This window comes from Trichechus manatus, unplaced genomic scaffold, assembly GCF_000243295.1.
Source record: "Trichechus manatus latirostris isolate Lorelei unplaced genomic scaffold, TriManLat1.0 scaffold00012, whole genome shotgun sequence".
Taxonomy (NCBI): Eukaryota; Metazoa; Chordata; class Mammalia; order Sirenia; family Trichechidae; genus Trichechus; species Trichechus manatus.
This window is the reverse complement of record NW_004443948.1, coordinates 17927886-17948950: the sequence shown is the minus strand read 5'-3', so window position 1 is coordinate 17948950 and position 21065 is coordinate 17927886. Positions and strand designations below refer to the sequence as shown.

General features: G+C 34.0%; 1 protein-coding gene across 6 annotated transcripts in view; it reads right to left on the bottom strand.

Moving 5' to 3' along the window:
• USP25 (ubiquitin specific peptidase 25) overlaps positions 1–21065 on the bottom strand; it is a 157148-nt gene that overhangs the window by 24083 nt on the left and 112000 nt on the right. For 5 of the 6 annotated variants that reach the window (XM_023726642.1, XM_004371346.2, XM_023726644.1 and 2 more), the window contains 4 exons: positions 19673–19743; positions 18756–18984; positions 17137–17337; positions 9023–9162 (listed from right to left, as the gene is read on the bottom strand). In XM_023726642.1, coding sequence (XP_023582410.1) covers positions 9023–9162; positions 17137–17337; positions 18756–18984; positions 19673–19743 — 641 coding nt within the window. Of the gene's footprint in view, positions 1–2085; positions 2182–4336; positions 4451–9022; positions 9163–17136; positions 17338–18755; positions 18985–19672; positions 19744–21065 lie in introns of all 6 variants that reach the window. The other variant, XM_012554132.2, reaches the window with a different exon arrangement.

Genomic DNA, 21065 nt, shown 5'->3' with positions numbered 1-21065 from the left:
AGGACAAGAAAAGAAGGCTTATTGCACATGAAGATAGAGGGACGGGAACTGTGTATATCAGTGCGTATATGTAGGACAAGAAAAGAAGGCTTATTTATCATTCACAGTATTACATAGGGAATCCCACGGTTAAAGTGTAACTTAAGAATTACAAAAATACAAGCATGCTATTTAAAGATATGGAATTAAATGCCAAAAGGATCAGACAAAATATCTGAAAGCTGTGACTGCTGGGAAGTTGATGACTGTTGTTTGTAGTATGTAAAATTAGTTGGACTCTTCAAACTATGTGCATGTATTAATTTAATAAAAATGAGATTTCCAATTCAACTTGAAGATACATCATTTGACAAAAAATGACAATCGCACTGTAAATTATAGATAATTTTTCCACAAGAAATAGATGAAAATATTATAAGACATATATTCAGTGTTTTTTGTTTTTTTAAGAGGACATGCAGACCACCTAGGCATGTGGATGAATTTTTTACCATAAAAAATTAAGAAATTAGTAAGGAAACGTAACTACAAAAAAGTAAATTATTTTCTTTTCCTTTTCTTTCTTTTTTTGTTTAAGAGTAGTTTTTCAATATAGGATCCTATTAGGGTGAACAGCCTGTACTAGAACAAGTCGCCTGGGACATTCTGGTATAGTATTCAAAGTTCTAAATCCTGGGAAATCCCCTTATCCTAGGTACAAAAGGATGGTTGGTCATCCTAATTTAAAAAATTCAAAAATATTTACCATATTTTAAGGCAAATAATGCACACCTTCTACGTTTATTTGCCAACTGCACCCACCCCCAGCAAGGTGTTTTTGTAAGTGCCGGCATCACAATTTTTTTTTTAAATGTTGCTGTAAAAAAAAAAAAAAATTAGCATAGCACACTTAAGAAAATACCTCAGGGGGGAGGGAGTGGTTGGCAAACAAACGAAGAAGGTGTGTGTTATTTGCGTAAAAATACGGTATTGATATAAGGCACAAGGTCTTGGTGTTGCACTATATAATGAAAAAAAGTAAAAGTAAACAGCTTTTAAAGACAGAGCCAGATGAGAGTAGAACATGGAAAATTTTAGGAGTCCCTTGGTGGCATAAATGGTTAATTACTTGACCATTGGCTGAAAGGTTGGCAGTTCAAACCCACCCAGAGGTGCCTTGGAAGACAGGCCTGGCAATTTGCTTCTGAAAGGTCACAGCCTTGAAAACCCTAAAGAACAGTTCCACTCTGCACACGAGGTCACCATGAGTTGGAATCAACGTGATGGCCACTAACAACAATGTCAAAAGAGAAAGGAGAGTGTAGTTTATTCTATGTGAATTATACTTCAATAAAATTGTTTTTAAAAAACACTAAAAAGGGAGAACAGTAAAACAATTTAAGGAAGATTTCTGGTTAATCTAACTAAATGATAAGACATAAATGGTGTTTTCATCATTTAAATATGAAAACATATAATGCTGTAACAAAAACATTTAAAAGATCTGGTATTAAAGGAAAAAAAAATCTAGTCATGGAGCACTGCATTAGCTTGATGTTCTCACATGTCTTGAAATGACTAGAATATCAAAAATTAATCATGAGGAAAACAAGTGAATACGAAGCATAAATGAGAACTATATGATAAATCATTTTAGAAACATGAAATGAAGAAAGAAATTTAGTATCAAATAATTATAAAATTAAAGGAAAAAATATGAACTAATAGTATTAATAATGAAAAGAAAATAAACTATTTCTAGAAGGAGTTACTCAGTTCCTATTATTACTCATCAATTCCCTTTATTCCCTTCAGATATAAAATAGAATTCAAATTTCTGCTAACGAATCAGAGGAGCAATATTAGGGAAACTCAGGTAAAATACATTGTTTTTCTTGAATTATCTGGAGTAAAAGAAAATATATCAGTCTCGGATTTATGTATAAAAGGAGAACACCACCCCCCTGGCCCGGAACATCAGGTGGCCGTGGCTAAAATGGGAAAAGAAAATCTATACAGGTAAACCAGATTTAAGTGAAGAAAATAAAACATTTTTCAAAAGTTTAATTTAAAAAAAGAAGAAGAAAATGAAAATGTTAATTGTACCTTAAAGAACCCTGCTTCAGGACCACACCTGTCATATACATTCCTGGATTTACCTATCGCCATGATAATACCTTGCATGTTCGGTGTCATCATGATCTGCCACAAGGGATTTAAAGTAAGAGTTTTTGAATTGTTAACATAAAAAAATCAAAAACCAAAATAAATTCTTTACATGCAAGTTAAAAGCTCCTTTGTATTTCACGATTTATATATCAAATGCTGCATTTTTGTTTTTTTTATATACCAAATGTGATCTGATATGCATGTAAGCATCTTTCAAAATCATCCATACAGGGCGACAGCTAGCTCATATGGTGCCTTTGTGCAAACTGCAAAAAGGCATCCTTTCTGAACTGAGAAATTTAAAAAATGCACATCCCTTTGGACAGACAAATCAGAAAAATGTGCTGCCCTGAGTGAGCTCAATTTTAACCCCACTTCTGCCTTTTGGCTAGGCATCCCTGCACAACTATAAGATCTGCACATCTGTAAGCAGCAGCCCTGCATCCACATGACTTATTTTTAAATACTCCAAGGCACATGCACTGTTAAACTGTCAGTCCAATCATTTAAAAAAAAAAAAAAAACAACCAACAGCATAAGCACTTACACAAAAGACAGTGTTAAATGATTAATCACAATTCTACTTTATTAAATGCCAGGCTCACTCTAATACAAACATTTAACACTTAGGTGCTTGATCAATACATTAACATTTTTATTAAAAGCATGCCAGTTTCTGTAATTTTCCAGAGCCAATATCATAATAAAAAGTTCCTTGGAACAATGTATTGTTATTAATTACTAAATACTAAAGTATTTCTTTGTTTTCATAATAGCTTATTATTCTCAGCTGTTTACATTTTAAAGTATCTGCAAAATGAAATAGTTCAATTCACTGTGAAGCTATCTCATTAGAGCAATTCAAGAGACTGCATTCATTATCTGATTCACTGAAGTTTATTAACCATGTATTTATTCTGGATTAGACACTGAGAGTTACAATATAGCTAACATTATATGCTTAAGAAAAACCCTTCTGACCAGTTCCTATCTCACAGATCTGCTTCATATTCTCCTTAGAGCCCATGCTTTCTTATGTTAGCACGGTGATATTAACGTCATTGCAACACTTCTGATTATGGAGAATGACTCTTTTTTAAAAATTGATTATAACCTTGAAGTAAATCTGAAAAAAAAGTTACTTGGAAAACTCTATTTTATATATGTTTAATTCTCAGTTATCTACCCCAGTAAAAATCAACAAATGAGCAAATACATCAAGCTTTTTCTTAAATGTCCCCCCACCCACAGACATGGTCTTCTTTGTTGTTACTATTCAGAAGCGGCTTTACTGGCCTTAACTCCGATACAGAAAATAATAACTCTCAGAATCTCAGAGAGAAAAGCAGAAAAGAGAAGAAATAATTTGAATAGACCAGGATAACAAGACGTTCTCATTCCTAAGAACCATATCATGAGAAGTAAAAATGTCTCCATACTATTGAAAACCAAAACAAAACCCACTGCCGTCAAGTCGATTCCAACTCACAGCGACCACACAGGACAGAGTAGAATTGCCCAATAGGGTTTCCAAGGAGCAGCTGGTGGATTCGAACTGTGCTGACTTAGCTGCCATAGCTCTTAACCACTGTGCCACCAGGGCTCCTATACTGCTTAAAAATTACCTAAATAGATGAGTGTTAACAGTGAAGAGACAAGAAGAAGTAAGATGGAGGGGCCACTGTGAATACCTGCAGGCACTTGGTAATGCTGATGAATCATTCAATTCACAGGCACACGGAGAAGTAGCAGAAACAAAGACATCAATTATCTATTTTGCAATGATGCTGTAGGATTTTCTGGTAGATAATGTTGGGCAAAGTATTATAAATAATTCAAGTAAAACAGGAAAGGAAAATGAAATTATTAAATGCTCAAAAGTTTTCTATTAATTAAACAAATCCTACAGTAATCTATCAACCTGAGAGTAAATTAATTTATTTCTACATAAAAGCATTTCAGAAACATAAAATTATTCTTTTGACAAATTCCGTAAGCTTTCTACTTAAATTTGCATTTAAAATTCAAAGTTCTGTTAGCAACGGGTATGGTAATTTCAGACCATGGGTGGCAAAGCTGTACGTTATGCGCAACAGACATAAGTGTGAGGGTGCAGGCATGCCCAAAGTACTTTCATTAAATAGCAAAAAATAAGTAGGAATCGTGCAGAGGGCTATAACAAAGGTACCTCGTCATCATAACCCCCCTCCTTTGACTCAATCATAAATTTCCCTACGTGAGGAATCGCCACCTCTACAACTCGCTGGTTAGAAGGTGGTCGGCTTGTGGCATTTTCAGGTTTCTGCAGAAGAAAATCATTAGTATCAACATTAGAAAAGAGAACAATGGAAACACCAGGTTTGAGTGCATAGACTTTCTAGTCTTCTAAAACATTTGCATTTGCTTAGTTTGAAATGAAACCACCTAAAACTGAACAGTAGAGGCAAATGCATCAATCAAGTAAAAGTAAAAGATCTACAGCTTTCCCTTTTCCTCCCAAACACTAAATTTTCTTTTTTTTTTTTTTAACCCACAAAGCATTCTGGACTCCAAATCCTTAAAAATAATAAACACTGAAGTTACATTTACTAATGTTGTCTATGCAGTTGATGTTTATGTTAAGAAAAATCCAGTAACTCCAAAAAGGTCTTATTTCACTAAACAGATTTATAACTAGCATGTTCTACTATTTACCTATAAACACATTTTTAAAGTACTTAAGGTGTTTGAAAGCAGCTTAAGTAATTTCAATTTGCATTATAAAGAACAGTGTTCCTAAGCATAGATATTTTCCTAGGCACAGTTCTGCCATAAAATAGACGTTTTTATAAGAATAATACAGAGTGAATTTTAGAGCAGATTTCAGCACGTGAACATTTTCTGGTTTTCCAGAGGTGCACAGGCAATAACTAAACAACAAAACAAAACTAATGGCCAAGACTGGAATTTTTCCCTTTTAAAATACATGGTATTTTTAACCGTAAGATTTTTAGAAAAGGTTTTCTTAATCTGGATCCTCAACTCTTCAAAAGGCAATAACCAATCTGCATAGTTGTAGTTATCATGAGAGATGATATTCAGCTAACCCAACACCCAGTACATAAGAGTTGTTCCATAAATGGCAAGTATTATCAGTATTATACTATTTTATTATGTGACTTTAAGTTGCTATATTTGAATAATTATAGCTCATTTATGACTATCACACATATCCTATAGCCATACGCTTGGCCCATGATATTTAATTAGAGATTTTTCATCGTTTCAGCATATGAGTGAAGAATACTTGTTCCACGTTTCCTTTCATAAGAGTGAAATACAAACAGGTAAACTGAGAAATCTGTCTGGACTTTCTGGTGAAGAATTTGTCACTAGCAAATCAATCCAAGTAAACACTTCAAAAAAGGCTAAACTTGAAAGGTGTTAAATTCTTCAGTTAATAAGTTGCAAAAATAATGAAGAGATTTTTATTAATTACCTGAAGTTCATTAACTATCTAAGTATCTTAAAAACAGAAAAAAACATACTTAAGGCATTATGGCAAGTAGCAACTTGGAAATGTATTACTTAGAATACTGATCCTTATAAAATATTTATTCCTTTCGAAAAACAAAACTGCACTTAGGAAAAATGAAAGTTTTGTAAGCCTTCCTCAGTTACTGTAGAAGACTTTTAGCAGCCCAAGGCTGATCAATAACATGGCTGAAAAGTGAAAAAAAAAAAAAAAAAAAGCAGCTTGGGGCATAGAATAATAATTCTGAGGTTATCATTCATTAAGTTTAGGTAATCCCAAACCACTACATTTTTTCAAAAAGAATTTAAAGGTGACATTTTTGGGGTTCACTGAGGTAAAATACATTTATGTTAGTTTTTTCTATTATTATCAGGCCCTATGGAAACACTTCCAAAAAGGCTAAACTTGAAAGGTGTTAAATAAAAGATTTTTATTAAATACCTGAAATTCATTAACCATCCGGGAGCCTTGGTGTCACACTGGTTCAGAGCTTGGTTAAGAGCGCGAGTAAAAAATAAATAAATAAATGGTCTCATAAAAGAGTTGTTAGAAACCTGCATAACTACAATCCCTTTGGCCACAGAACTTTAAAACGACCACAGTTTTTAATTCAGTAAGTCAACTGTGGGGAATTGATCTTAAAGAAATAATCTGAAATATGAAAAGTTTTATTTCAAGCAGACTGTTTATAATAATATAAAAATATAAACAAATATGCAATAGGGGGATGGGTAAGTAAACAAGAATTGAATCACTCAATGGAATAATACTCAGCCACTAAATTTGTTTTTTTACAAAACTTTATAACATGGAGAAGTGGTTATGTTATCAGTAGGTGAGTAAAAATAGAAAACGCAAAATATAAAATTGTATCTGCATTAGTAACTCAACTATGTAAAATGAATCCCAAACCTGTGTATAAAATCAAGAGTACCAACATATCAACATATTAACAATGATTAACTTTGGTAGTGGGAATATGTATGATTCTTTCTTGAAGTTTACTTTTCTGTACTTCTCAAATTTTCTAAAGTATTTCATTTAAAATTGAAGACATTCTGCTAAGGCTCAAGCTGCCTAACTATTTTGAGAATATCTCTCTACGGTTTTTGTGCTTCTAAACTTTCCAGGGAATTCTTACATTGAAGTTGGAACTTAATAATATATTGTTCTATCTGGAAGATGGCTAGGGTTTAAGCAAAAGAAATGACCTAACAGCTACTTCGTTGCTGTGTGCCACGGAGACAACTACTTAGTGACTATTATATGTCAGGTATTTTCAAAGAAATCATCTTAATTAATCCCACAATCACTTCTATTTTGTGGAAAAGAAAAGTGAGGTTTAGAGAAATCAAGCAACTTATTCAAAGTTGCATTGCTAGTACGGAGTAAAACCAATATTCAAAAACCCAGGACTGTCTGACTCAAAGTCTGAAGACTTTTTTAGCCTACGTAATTAAACCTCTGAACTACAGTATTAAATGAGATAACCCAAACAAGGAGTGACTACCATGATCCTAAGCAACTGGCCAGGAACCCTGGCGACGCAGTGGGTAAGCATTCTGCTGCTAACTGAAAGGTCGGTGGTTCAAACCCACCAGCTGCTCTGCGGGAGAACGATGTGGCAGTGTGCTTCCGTAAAGATTTACAGCCTTGGAAACCCTATGGGGCAGTTCTATTCTGTCCCATAGGGTCGCTATGAGTTAGAATCAAACCAAAAGCAATGGTTTTTTGTTGTTTTTAAGCAACTAACCATGAGACCAAGGACCACAGGCCTCTCCAGACAGCCATTAACACATTCTTAGGCCTGCTGCAGGATTTGTATAGACAATAGGACCAACTGGGTGCTACTCAAAAAGACAAGGCAGCAGGTTGTTAGTTTACAAGATGATATTGATGTTAAGAAACTAAGTACATAATCAAAATTTAGGTGCTAATTTCTGGGAATTTAAATTACATACGAATATTCGAACTAAAAAATGATTATATAATACGTAATGTTTTTGTTTTTCTGATTTGAGCTAAATGGATGGTTCTTATTAGCCATAATGTAGGCTTTAACAAATAAAAACCTTAATTAGCAAAGGCCCTGGCAAAATAATTTTTTATATCAGGCAAAAACGTTTCTCTTGCACCTATCACTCGGCTCTTTTTCCTGCCCTGGGTTGTATCTCTTCCACCATCTCCCAAGAAACCTGCATCTCAGATTGATTAAAAGAAGCATGTTCCGTTAAATACTTCAGAGTTAGCAGATATTCATCAAAGCTCATTTGGAGTCTCTGAGGCATTATTTTTATACCGTGTTTGGAATCATCAAAAAATAAATCTAATTACATTAATATACTCAGAGTTTTTTTTTTTTTTTTTTTGTAAGATGATGTATTCATATATTTTCAAAAATTTCCAAACAGGAAATGAAGAAATAAAAAAGTAATTTCTGATTATTTAGTTCATCAACGTAATTAACAAAATACTCTTATTTATTGAAAATTTTGCTTAATCAAGTCTTATTTATTAAAGACCTCACTGCAATTAGGTTAAATTCACTTACTTAGCAGAAAATTCTGCGTTGTAAAATTCTGACATGTACTTTCCTTCCAATTCTCTAGAAGGGGGATGTTCAAACACTAAAATCAGCTATGATGAAATCAACATTGGAGTTGGCTTATACTCACTAATAAAACAAAAGACAACCACAGCAACTGAATGGTTTTGCAGTTCTAAATTCTTCAAATCACACCTTTCAGGATATCATATCATTAAAAAACATAGTACAATACTGATACGTTTGTTCAATTTACTGACATAAAAAGACATACCTGAGAATCAGAATATAGTAAGATAAGAGTGCCAATTTTTGTACAGGACATCCTATTGAAATATGCATCAACAGTTTTGTAAGATCACATTGCTCCCACTAATAATACTCTAACCTAGAGCATTAGTAATTTTATTGTTAAACACATTTCATGCAGCAATAAAAATTACACCTTAAATTCCCAACTCTTCTAATGTAATAAGGTTCCAGATGGAGACAGTGGTAGGGGAGAATAGAACTGCTAAATTTTATACTACTCTATTAAAAGTTTAAAATCAAATGGCCAATTTAGTCTACGGCTGATTTTTCATAATTCTCTAAAAGGAAGACTGACACCTATACGAAAAGTCTTTAAAACTACAGACAACTTCGGAAGTTATAGTCTTGGGGTTAGGTGCCTGCCCCAGTCACTGAGCTCATTTATAGCAAAGCTGTCACTTGACCCTGCCTCTCCTGACTACCAGACAGGTCACTCACCATCACATTCCCAGGAAATGTTGCCAACATGGCTGTGTTCAGAGAGCTAAAAGAAAAGTTCTTACCGACTGCAAAACTGTTTCAGGACTTTTATCTTCATGCTCATGTGATGCCTTGGTAATTATTCGAATAGTTTCTTCTTTCAAGTGCTTTGAGAAATCACTTCTTGATGGCTGCTCTAGATATTCTGGTTCTCCCGCTTGTGCTTCATGAGAAAAGAATCAATTGTGTATCTAATATAAATCACAGAGAGTCTATACTAAGATGAATCTACATATTTCTAATAATTCTGAATTTACATAACAACCAATTTTACTCTTCTATTTAAAGTAAAATATCCTTCAACATAATGAACTCCTCCCCAACAAAATTTACCAAAAAAAAAAAAAATCCAAACCAACAAAACTCTAAATAATTACTGAAGAAGCATTCATTATAGTTTAAGATAAGAAATTCATAATAAATTATTCTGACATGGTAAGTACCAAAATCTCATTTTGGAAAATCATTAGCAATTTACCAAAAAAAAGAAAAAGCTTTTGGTTTGTATACGATCCTGGTCTGAGTTTCCACAGACAGCACATCTGACGAGGCCCTAACCCTGAATGAACCCAATCTTCTGAACCTGCCCCTGGCAGGTGAGCACTGGCAAAGGAAAAACAAAAACAATTTCACGAACTGGTACCATTACAAATTCAAGACTTCAAATACTATCCATGTGAAGATAACTCCCAAATATATATCTCCAACTGTTACTTACTTTCTGAACTCAACCCTTATGGCCAATAATGTACTCTGAATGTATTTTATAGACAACTTCAAAATCCTTTCACAACCTATAAGGCTTTACATAAGTGGGCGTCTGTCTCTCTCTCCACCATCATCTTTTGCCCTTTATCCTTTGCTCAAAGGGAAACATGCACTAAGTTTTTTGGCTTTACTAATATACCAAAGGAAGGATGTGTCCTTCAGATCCTTCCATATACTCTTTCTTCTGCCTGTATGTTGACCCACTCTCTCTCTCTCCCCATCTAGTAACTTCTACTTGTCCTTTTTGCTTAAATGCCATTTCCCTATGGAAGTATTTCTGATTACTCCAGACTAGGCTAGGTCTCCCAGTGATAAACTTCTAGGGCAGGGTTTCTTGATCTCAGCACTACTGACATTTTGGATTGAATAATTCTTTGGTGTGGAGGGCTGTCCAGTGCACTCCAGCATCTACCCACTAAATTGACAGTAGCACCACCAACTCCCCCCACAAGGTGTGGTAAGTAAAAACATTTCCAGATATTACCAAATGTCCCCTGGGGGGCAAAACCACTCCCAGATGAGAATCACTACTCTAGAGTAACTTATACTTTCTTTTTAATAGCACTTACCACTATTATGACTTAATTATTGCTGTATTTGTTTAAAGGTCAGATCCCCTACTAGACTGTAGGAATCGCAAGCGTAGGGATGCTCTCTCCCTTCTGTATTGCTATTCTTCAATATCTAGCATACAATAGGCACATAACAACATAATGGAACAAACGAACTAATAAATAATTTAATGAATGGATATGGGGAATAAGAAAGTACACTAAAATGTTCTATGATGCTACTGGAATTAAGTGGGTCCTTGCTCAGCTATCTGGTGGGACGCAATAGGACTACTCTTGTCCTATCCAATATTTTATTAATTTTAAGAATTTCTCAAAGTGAAATATTAAATTATAATTTCAAAGTATATGCATGATCATTCATTTACCAACAAATTTTAATTAAGCATCTGTGTGACAGGTACGAGGCTAGGCACTGGGAATCTAGTTGTGAACAAAATAGCTAGTCACTACCTTCATGAGGTTTATGGTCAATTACTGGGAATTCATTAACCAAAGAATCACTCATTATTATAAATTATGACAATATTACAATAGCACATTCTAGGAGTAAAACTGGGTGGTGGTGGTGGTGAATTTAGGCTGTGGGATATGGGATAAAGGATCTTTAAGCTGAGGGATAGATGGATTCGCTTTGCCAGATGGAAGAATGAAGAGCCCATGTAGCAAGCATGGGCTGGATCCAAAAGAAGCCCAGTGTGGCTGGACTACATATAGTGCAAGAGGAGATGGCAAGAGATGTACAGGTAGGGGCAAAATCATCAGGGGCCTTTAAGTCACAAAAGAGTTTTGAGTACAACTGAAAGTGAATAAAGACTTTAAATAAGATGGCAACAGGGCAAGTTTTAAAAAAAAATCATTTTTAGCTATGTTTTGAAAAATGGATTAGAGAGAAGAATGAAACTAGAGGTCAGTGAAGGTACTAGAACAGTACGGACAAGAGATGATTGTGCTTTCGGACAAAAGACAGCAACAGAGGTAGAAAAGAATGACTAGATTCAACATATATTTTGGACATAAAGCTTAGAGACTAGATGTAAAGGATGACTCTAGATTCCTGGCATGAGTAACTAGGTTAATGGAGGTAAAATTTTCTGTGATAAGGAAAACTAGAAGTGGAAAAGTTTATAATATGCATAACAAGGCAAGAAGTTAAAAGAAGATAAATGTTCTCATTTCTGTAGTTCCTGACTCTGAACTGCAATGGTCTTTCAGTTCTTTATGCTAGATTAAGTAAAGAAAACCCTGGACTGCCTCCAGCTGAGGAGGGTTCCATTCCTGGAAGGCTTTGTGATACGTGCTTAAGCCAGTTGCTTTAGTGTTTAACAGAACAAAACTCCCTGTTGATAAAGGTTTTCTTTGCTTTTTCCATTCTATATTTCTTCTCACCATAATAGATAAAATGTCAAAGATTGCTATTAGGATGTGAGCCTACTGCAATTAAGCACCAAAGAAATCTGTCTGGTCTGACACTGCTCTACAGCACTGAAACCTAGAGAGTCTTAGGTAAAATAAGCCCTTATGAGCAAAAAAAACAAAAAAACAAAAAACTTAGCTGATCAACATAATCAAATCCACCTTAGGACACCAGGGCTAAGGTTTCCTTTCACATAGGAATTTGAGTCCAACAACCTTATGAGTAATGCAGAATTACTCTGCCTTAATGTCATACACAACCATTTCCTCTAGAGTTTCCCCTGTGGATGTATCTCCTACGGGACTTACACGAGTGGTGTTGTAATCATAATAGGTGAACCTACAAGGATTTGAAACCCTGAGAGACTGGAATCCAAAACTCAAACTGCATTCACAAACTGTTTATTAAGCCTGTGCCATTGTCAGTCCTATGCTAGGCATTAAAATGTGAAAAAAAAAGTTTACTTGTTTTAAGAAACTTTCAGTAAAATCAGGTAGATATACACCCAATTACAATACCATGTGCTAAATGCAGTAACCGAGTTATGCACAAGGATCTCTATACATAAGCACTGTGGACCCAATACACACATGTGGGATGATGGTGCATGTTAAGAAAGACTTTCTAGAAGAAATGCCAACTGAGCTGCACCTTGAAGGATTTGTAGAGAGGATTATCTTGAAGATGAGAAAGGAGAAGATTCCAGGCAGAAGGAATAGCATATGCAAAGGCACTATAAGGACATAAAGAGGAATATGATAAATTTGGTAGTGAGAATAGTTTGGGATTCAGAGGAAAAGGATAATAGTTGCTACAGGGGTTATGTGAGAGGGATTTGCAGAGACTTTGGGATATGAGAAAGGTCTTAAAGAATGGGTAAAATTTCAAGAATACTGATGTTAAGAGGACATTTTTAAAGGATAGGAAAGTTTTCTAAATTTAAGAGAAATGGGGAGTAATCTGGTTTAGATGAAACTCAGGGTACTAATAGGAAAGTAATGTTGGAAGAAGTATGAGGGAGACAGATTATAATAGAGGACCTGCATAAAAAGAAAATAGGTTTTGGCTTCATTTTTTTACACCAAAGAGTAAAAACATGTTTTCTAGAACAAACAAGCAAAATGAGGAAATAAAAAACGCTTATCCACTACCCAGAGATACGCACTATTAATATATTTGATGTTACATATTTTCAGACTTCATCTATATACACACATTTTGTTTTTAAATGAAAAGGGAATTATTCTGAATATACAGTTTTATAACAGTATAGTAAATATTTTTGTCGATAGAAATTTTACTGCTTATACTGTGTTCTGTATGGGTGGCTCATATAACTAATATTCTACTGCACATTTAGGCAATTTCCACTTCTTTATTAAAAACAACAGTAGGACAAAAGTTTGGCTTTTACCATGTAAATACCACAATGAATTTTACTCATCCTATAACCCCATAAAAACTTATCACTGCTGGCCTGAGTAAAAGGTAGGAACTCAATAAAAAGAAACCACACTGTTTATTTTATGTCCTAACTGGCAGTTTATATACTAACTAATTCTTTGGTTAGTATATATTGTTCAGACTAATACTCAGAATACAGCTGGTGATTACTTCTCTAACACTTGTTAATCTTAATTTATCCTGAAAGTCTTCCTTGGTTCCTTACCTACAGCTACAAATTCCTAAATAAACTCATTTCACTGTGAATGACTAGTTAGTTCTCTATGGAGGTATGCAATATTCCTGTACCTAAACTAAAACCAAACCCGTTGCTGTCAAGTTGATTTCAACTCACAGCGACCCTATAAGACAGAGTAGAACTGCCCCACAGGGTTTCCAAGGAGCAGCTGGTAGATTTGAACTGCCGACCTTTTGTTTAGCAGCCGAGCTCTTAGCCAATACTTCACCAGGGCTCCAAATCATTTATTTGTTCTATGGATGCTTCATTCGAGTGTTTTAATGGCTATATCCTACTTAGGAGATTTTCTAGCCATGTTATATGTTATATAATATAGGGGATTCATTCACTTGTTTGGACGTCACAGAAAACGCCAAATTCTGAGGGCACTATTTAAGCCTGCTGCTTTGGTTCACCTTCGTGTAGATGCAGTGGAGTTATGGTGGTGGTGATGGCGAGTGTTTCTACTTAGGCGTATTCCCTGGTTATGTTATTCAATATAACCTTTAAAAGGCAGCCTATGGAACCATGCTAAGCTGACTACACAGAATCCCCAGTGTAACTTATAAAAGTTCATATTCCTAGGCCCCACCCCGCTCCAAACAAAATCTCAGGGAAATGGCGGGTAGGGGCTGAGGAACTAGAACAAACAAAACCTCATTGCCACGGAGTCGATTCCAACTCATAGCAACCCTACAGGGCAGAGCAGAACTGCCCCATAGAGTTTCCAAGGAGCAGCTGGTGGATTTGAACTGCTGACCTTCTGGTTAGCAGCCGAATGCTTAACCACTGCACCACCTGAGTTAAACCTAAAATTCATCTGGAACAGAGAGTTACACCTGCACCACACAATTTTCCCTCACTTCCCTACTGTAGAATTATTTTGGCTATACTTCTGAAATCTTGATATTCTGTTACACTGAGGATTGTCTCTAGGAAACTCTCCAGAATCTCCTAGGGATTGCATTCAATTCAGAAAACATTCATGGGACGTGATACGTCATTTATTATACGAGATGCTGGAGATATAAGTAAGAATGCCACTTAGTCCCTGCTTTCAAGGAACTTAAGAACGTTGAGGATATTATGCATTCTACCAGGTTCCCTTCTCAGGAACCAGCTGTACTTTCCCAGGACATTAGCATATTTTACTTGTAAATGGTGTATATAAAGAAGTCCCAGAGCCAAATCTGCATGCCACTTCTGGGCAAATGTATAAAATCTTATGGAATACATTCATTCCAATCTTAACCACTTTTACCTTATTTTTTTCTACCTTTGTTTGTTTTGGTTTCTTAATTAAAAACAAACAAACATGGGGGTATGCTATGTATGTTGTTGTAAGGGTCTCAAATACTTCTGGAATAAGATAAGAGTAACACAAATAAAATAATAATTCAGGCAGAGCTCTTCTCTCATCAGGATGATGTCTCTGTTGTATAAACACACCCTAGAGCCATGCCACTAAACTAGGGGTACACCTCAGAATTATCTTTATCTTTTTAAGAATGCATATTCTAGACCCTTCCTCCACAGAGTTTCTGATTCTACTAAGTCTTAGGTGATCACTGATGGTGTGCACTGCTTGCATTCAGAAAAATTCTCCTGAGTAATTCTGACGTGCAGCTCCTTAGTAAGGGACTATTAGTTAGAAATCTAAACAAAAGTGTTCAGGTAAGTTTTTCTTTGCAAAAGTAGGTTTAGGGAGATAGCATAAGACAGACCAAATATTAGTTTTCCATCACATAACACTTATTTTACTTTTAGTAAGACAATGAATGGTACTAGAAAATAGATACACAAGGATTTCTTGACCACATTTCAGCAGAAGAAGGGCTAATACTAATTTGATAAATATTATATAAATTAATATTCTTATTTTGAATACCACTAAGAAATTGGATTTTAATGGTTCTTGCATTATGGCTTTTTTGAGAAGATTTGCAGGGAGGGAAGGCAAATCACTCTGATGGATTTTAAGACCAAGATTTCCTTATATTGTTTCTACTTTTCACTCATCAACCTAGTTAGCCCCTAAGAGATTTAAATACAGGTTCTCTCTGAGATGCTGAAAGTATTATACCAAATTAGACAAGTCACTTATTCTGAAAACTATGAAAAGAAATGGGAAGAAGATTTTATGGGCATTGAAATAAAATTTCTCTACTAATCATACGCAGTTCCATGAACAACAGCCAGTTCCCTTATTCAACTGTGCTATGTTAAATGTCCCTGCAACAGAGACAGGATGGATTTCTTAATATGATATGAAAGACAGTACAGTAATAGAAACCAATCTTTTAAACAACAATGTTACTTCCCAAATGTATAGACTTAATACATTCTACTTCTACTAACTCAAATAAAATACATATTTCCATTAATTCAATAAAGGACACATGGTTTCCTATTGACACAGTATTGCTATCGCTTTCTTAAACCCAGTCCGGATAATTGTCATAATAGTTATATGTGAATTGAACATTCCTTCTCTTTATCTCTTAGGTACTCTGGCTTCTCTCAGAAGTATATCTGCAATCTCTTCAAGTTAATTTTAAATACTAAGAAATACAAATGTATACCAAATACCTACCACTGATTTTTTTCTTTAATTACAAAAACACTATGAAAGTATCTGGTGGAAAGTACTGATCAGGAAAAGACAAGATAACAAAACTAAAAGGTTGAGTAATGTTGGATAATCCTGATCATATGGGAATATTAGTGGGGAATATGTATTATTTTGAGTTAGCAGGAATAGAAGGCTTAAGTGTAAATTAGGAGAGACTTCAGTGAAACAGACAAAATGAAGAGGAGGAGTTATATAAAAAAAAGAGACTAATGAGTTTGAGGAAAATGTCTCAGTTTAATTTATCTCCATTCATTTCTCCAACTAGTGTGAAGAAATAGCACTTTTTCTACAGCAAGAAATATATCACCCTAAAATATATTCTCAATTCAGTGATGATGAAATTAATCTTTAAAAGAAAAAAAGACATTTTATTTTCAATTCTGCTAGAACACGTTTTGTTCATTTTCATATAGTGTTTACTTTGAATATTTTATTGATTTCTTCAGCTAATAATTTTAGAATGATATTTTTAAGATAATTTTATAAATGTATCTCCTGTTTTATATTTCTATACACTTTTTAGTTGGAATATATATTTAGTTTTCACTATTTTTGTTTATAATTTTAAGAATTTTGGAAAAAAAAAAGAAACTACACTTTGTTAATGGTGGTATTTCAATATTAAACAAAATATGCATTGATATACCAGTATTATTTTTTGCTAAAATTTGAAATTACTAGAGTTCATTCTCTCGACAGCATTAGTGAATTGGTTTGAGTTGTTTGCTGATTTCACAGCTCTTCCTGTTTCTTGTCAAGACAAGCCAAGCCCAAGACAAACAGGCAGGATAGGCAGAAGAAAGCATTGACAGAATTATCTAATTTTTCTTGATAAAGGTATATATGCATAAAGTAGTTTCTGGCAAAGGGGCTAACTAAATTGTTACTTATGGTTACCTCTGAGTGATAGAATTTCAGATGATTTTTACTGCTTCTTCATACTTATGATAGCTTAAGTTTTTGTTTTTTCAATGAGCATACCTTTCAGTGATCATGTAATAATAAAACACCAACAATAAATACAGTACTATTGATAATAAAATACAACTTATTAAAAATGGACTAACCTGTTGTTACAGAAGACTCTGACTCCCTCAGTTTCTGAGATGCTAAAAGCTTTTCCTGCAAAGCTTTCTGGGCAAGTTGTGCATCCCATTCTTCTAATTCTTTTTCAAATCTTTGGTTGTCTTCCTCAACAAAATCCCTTAAATCCGGTGGTAATGTTTCTATTCCAACAAGGGCTTGCCCAGTTTCTTTGTTACATTCCTCTGCAAATCATATTTTAAAAACCAACATAAAATCAAGAATTAAAGGAAAAATGCAAAGCTCAAAACAGAATGCATTTCAAAGGGATTTAAACTATGAATTATTACCCTTTAGCAAATCGATTCTACTTAAAACTTTAAAGACAACTCAAATAAATGCTCAGAAAAGCAATGATACAAATATCTATAATTCATTATAAGTAATTTTCTCACGATTATTTTTAAATCTGAAGAATAGAAATAACAACATATAAAGCCAAAATTCTTGCTACTCAAAACACTGCAATAGTACTACCTTTGCTACTATAAATATATAACAGATGTCTCATTACTCATGAAGTAGAACTCTTCACAAAGTTAGAATAAATACCTCATACTTATTACTCTTGAAATAAAACAAATTATTTTTTTAATCTGAAGCAGTTAAGTATAGCATAAAAATAAATATTTGATTATGAAAACTAATCATATACAGCAAGTTTTTTTCAGAACATATGTGAATAGTATTTAAAAGTTACTCAACCTCTACCACACATACACGCATGCAAAAAACTTTACTTTTTCAGTCATAAATGGACTGCCCAGCTAGTTTTTCTGAATGCTTAAATACAAAAGGAAATTTAATTTTATCAGTTTCAACAAACCTTAACCGTTTCCTAGATGGAACACCCATATTAAAATATCAGAAATAAAGATTTGAAGGCATGATATGACATGGTCCCTGGCTTTGGGCAGATCATAGTGAAGTGGGAAAGACAAGTCAACACTGAATGCCAACACAAAACAATAAATGCCTGATAGAGGTATGCTATGAGAGCACAAAATGGGATACTTCCTGGCAGATCAAGAAAAACTTTGCAGAAGAGCTGACACCTGAATTGAGTCTCAACGGATGAGCAGGAAATAGGTAAAGGAAGAAAGAAATAAGAATATCATTGACAAAAAAAGAAAAGAGAAAAAAAATAGCAAATAAACACAGAGATATAAATGTGTAGAACACTATGGTGTAAGCAAAATCAGCAAGAAGATCAAGTATCAGTGCAGTATGTAAAGTTCGAGATGGAGAATGGTGGTATATGAATCTGGAGATAGAGCCAGGGGGCAGAAAATAGAGGCTAAAAAGTTTAAATATGAATTAATAAGTGGATATAGTCATTAAGGGTTTTTAGCAAAGAAAAATAAGGTCAAACGTACATGTAACAGTTAATGCTGAATACAAAATAAATTCCATTCTCAGCCTTGATGGCGTTCTCTCTCAATTTCAGCATTCTCCCGTGCAATAACCCAACAGCAAGCACTTCCTAATCATATCCATCACCCTCTGAGTGAATTACTTACATATTCATACCACAGACCAGAATGACATCAAAGGGCTACTTATTTAAAAACCTATGCACAACCTGTAAATTTCATACTCTTACCTTGTATTAAGAATTGTGCCTTATCATTTATGTACATTAAACAGTATGCACTGGCATTTCTATAACCACCAAATGAGTCCCTCACTAGCTCTTCCCACGATGATTTTGTCACTGCAATGTCATTGTACTTCATCCACCTGTTTTCACGATGATCAAAAATGTATGCCCAGTAATGCCCTGCATTCGCTTGGCCTTCATGAACTAAAACCGCATGTAAGCGATAAGGGACCTAAATGTGAAAAAAGAAGAGTTAAATTTCAGTTAGGCAGTCCATTACACCACATTCCATGAACCCACAAACTAATCATTTGGAGGATATTATTGGAACAACATATTGTTTAACAACAGAAAACTGGGTGGGATTAAAATTTGTCAAAAACAAAATCTATGAAATATAAATAAGAAAAAAGAGGGATGTTAAATAAGCTAAAGATACATAAAGCAGGTAGGGGTATAGATAAAAGAATGATTTTCAAAAATCTGAAGAAGTATTTGTTGTATACGTAGTATTTGTTTACCTATTTAGGTTATTTATTAGCCCAACAAAGAACTTACGATGACCAGTATTACAAACAGCACATGATTTGTCTAAATCTTCACAGTTATAATTCGATGGTTGAGTTTAACAAAATAACTTATATAATGTATACCAGAAGTTAAAATGTAACTGAGCTCTATCTAAATTTTTCTCTCACTGTCTTAACATCCTTAAACAACCATATATATTCTCCCAAAGGAATTTTTTAATATTAAGCCTTTGCAAAAAAATTGAATAAATTGTATTGTAAAATAATAAAAAGAAGTGTAGGCAGTAAGTATAGTATGAGAACACAATTGAATGGGGGAAATATTTTAATGTGGCAACTTTAAGATCAGCAATTTTATAGCCAAATATGTAAGGGAGAAATTTCACTTACTTGGATCATAGACTTGTCAGAGTACATTAGGTCAACTGTTCGGTGGATTCTGGCTATGCTTTCCTGCAAATCTAAGGATATAGTGTGTCATTTAATGATTAATATCAAGTATGTTTCTACTGAGACTTAAAGTAGGAACTACAGGTTTTCCTAACAAGATGTTAGAGTGAGAAAAATCTCCTGAAACTGTTTCTAAAAAATTACTATTTAGAATTTGTATAACGTATAGTTATCCTTAACAGAAGATAAACTACAAATGCATAATTAAAATATAAAATAAAATATAACTCATATGGAAAATGTACGAAGCCAATAAAAATGAAACTGGATCAAATCTATAAAAGTTTCAATGAAAATTAAAGCTAGATCCCTCCTTTATATATTGCTATAAAACAGAATTTTAGAGTGAAACAAAATAACTTCACCACATACCCTGTATATACCATATTTTTAGGCAAACAACGCACAATTTCTACATTTGTTTGCCCACTGCGCCCTCCTCTTGTGAGGTATTTTCATAAGCGCCGCTACATTAATTGTTTTACAAGTTGCTGTAAAACACATTAGCATGGTACACTTAATGAAAATATTTTTCAGGGGGAAGGCATGGTTGGCAAACAAACGTAGAAGGTGAGCGTTATTTGCATAAAAATACGGTATACACAATTGAATAAAAATCCAGTATAATCCCCAATTGAAATAAAATTATGGCAATTCCATTACACGAATTTCTACTCTGATCAAACTACAAAATTACAGAGACAAATGTATCCTACTCACAGAAGTGTATAAGTATGTACTTAGAAACCCAACATTATTTGCAAAGAATTATCAATATAGAAATTAATTAAATTACAGTATAACCATACTTTGGAATACTATAGTTTAAAAAACAATGCTAATAGCTAATATTAGCAGGGATGAAAGAGAGAAAACAAATACACCAAGGAAAACCTTCTTTCCTGTTTCATAGTATTATATACCTAAAACTTTTATCACATGAACGTCCCTCAAGCTCCTCAAACTTAAAATGGCCAAAAGTGAGCTAAATATATTTCTATTTCCTCTCCTGAGGAAGGGATGTGCTAGTCTACCAGCTTGCCTTTTTTCCAAAGTGCATTCTATTTATTTATTATTTTCTCATGCTATCAACACAGGAATCACAATTATCCCTGATTTCTCTCTCTCACCTCTCGTCAATGACCCATATTTGTCAGTTTTTTCCAAAAAACATTTCAAGTTATTTCCTCCCTCAAGCCATACCTTGGTTCAAACTACCTTTATCACTTGTTTTCACAGAAAAATCCAAAGGAAGAGAACTTCAAGAAGAATAAAATAATCTAAAATTTCAAATATTAAATATTGAAATATTAAACACAATACCCAAAGGCAT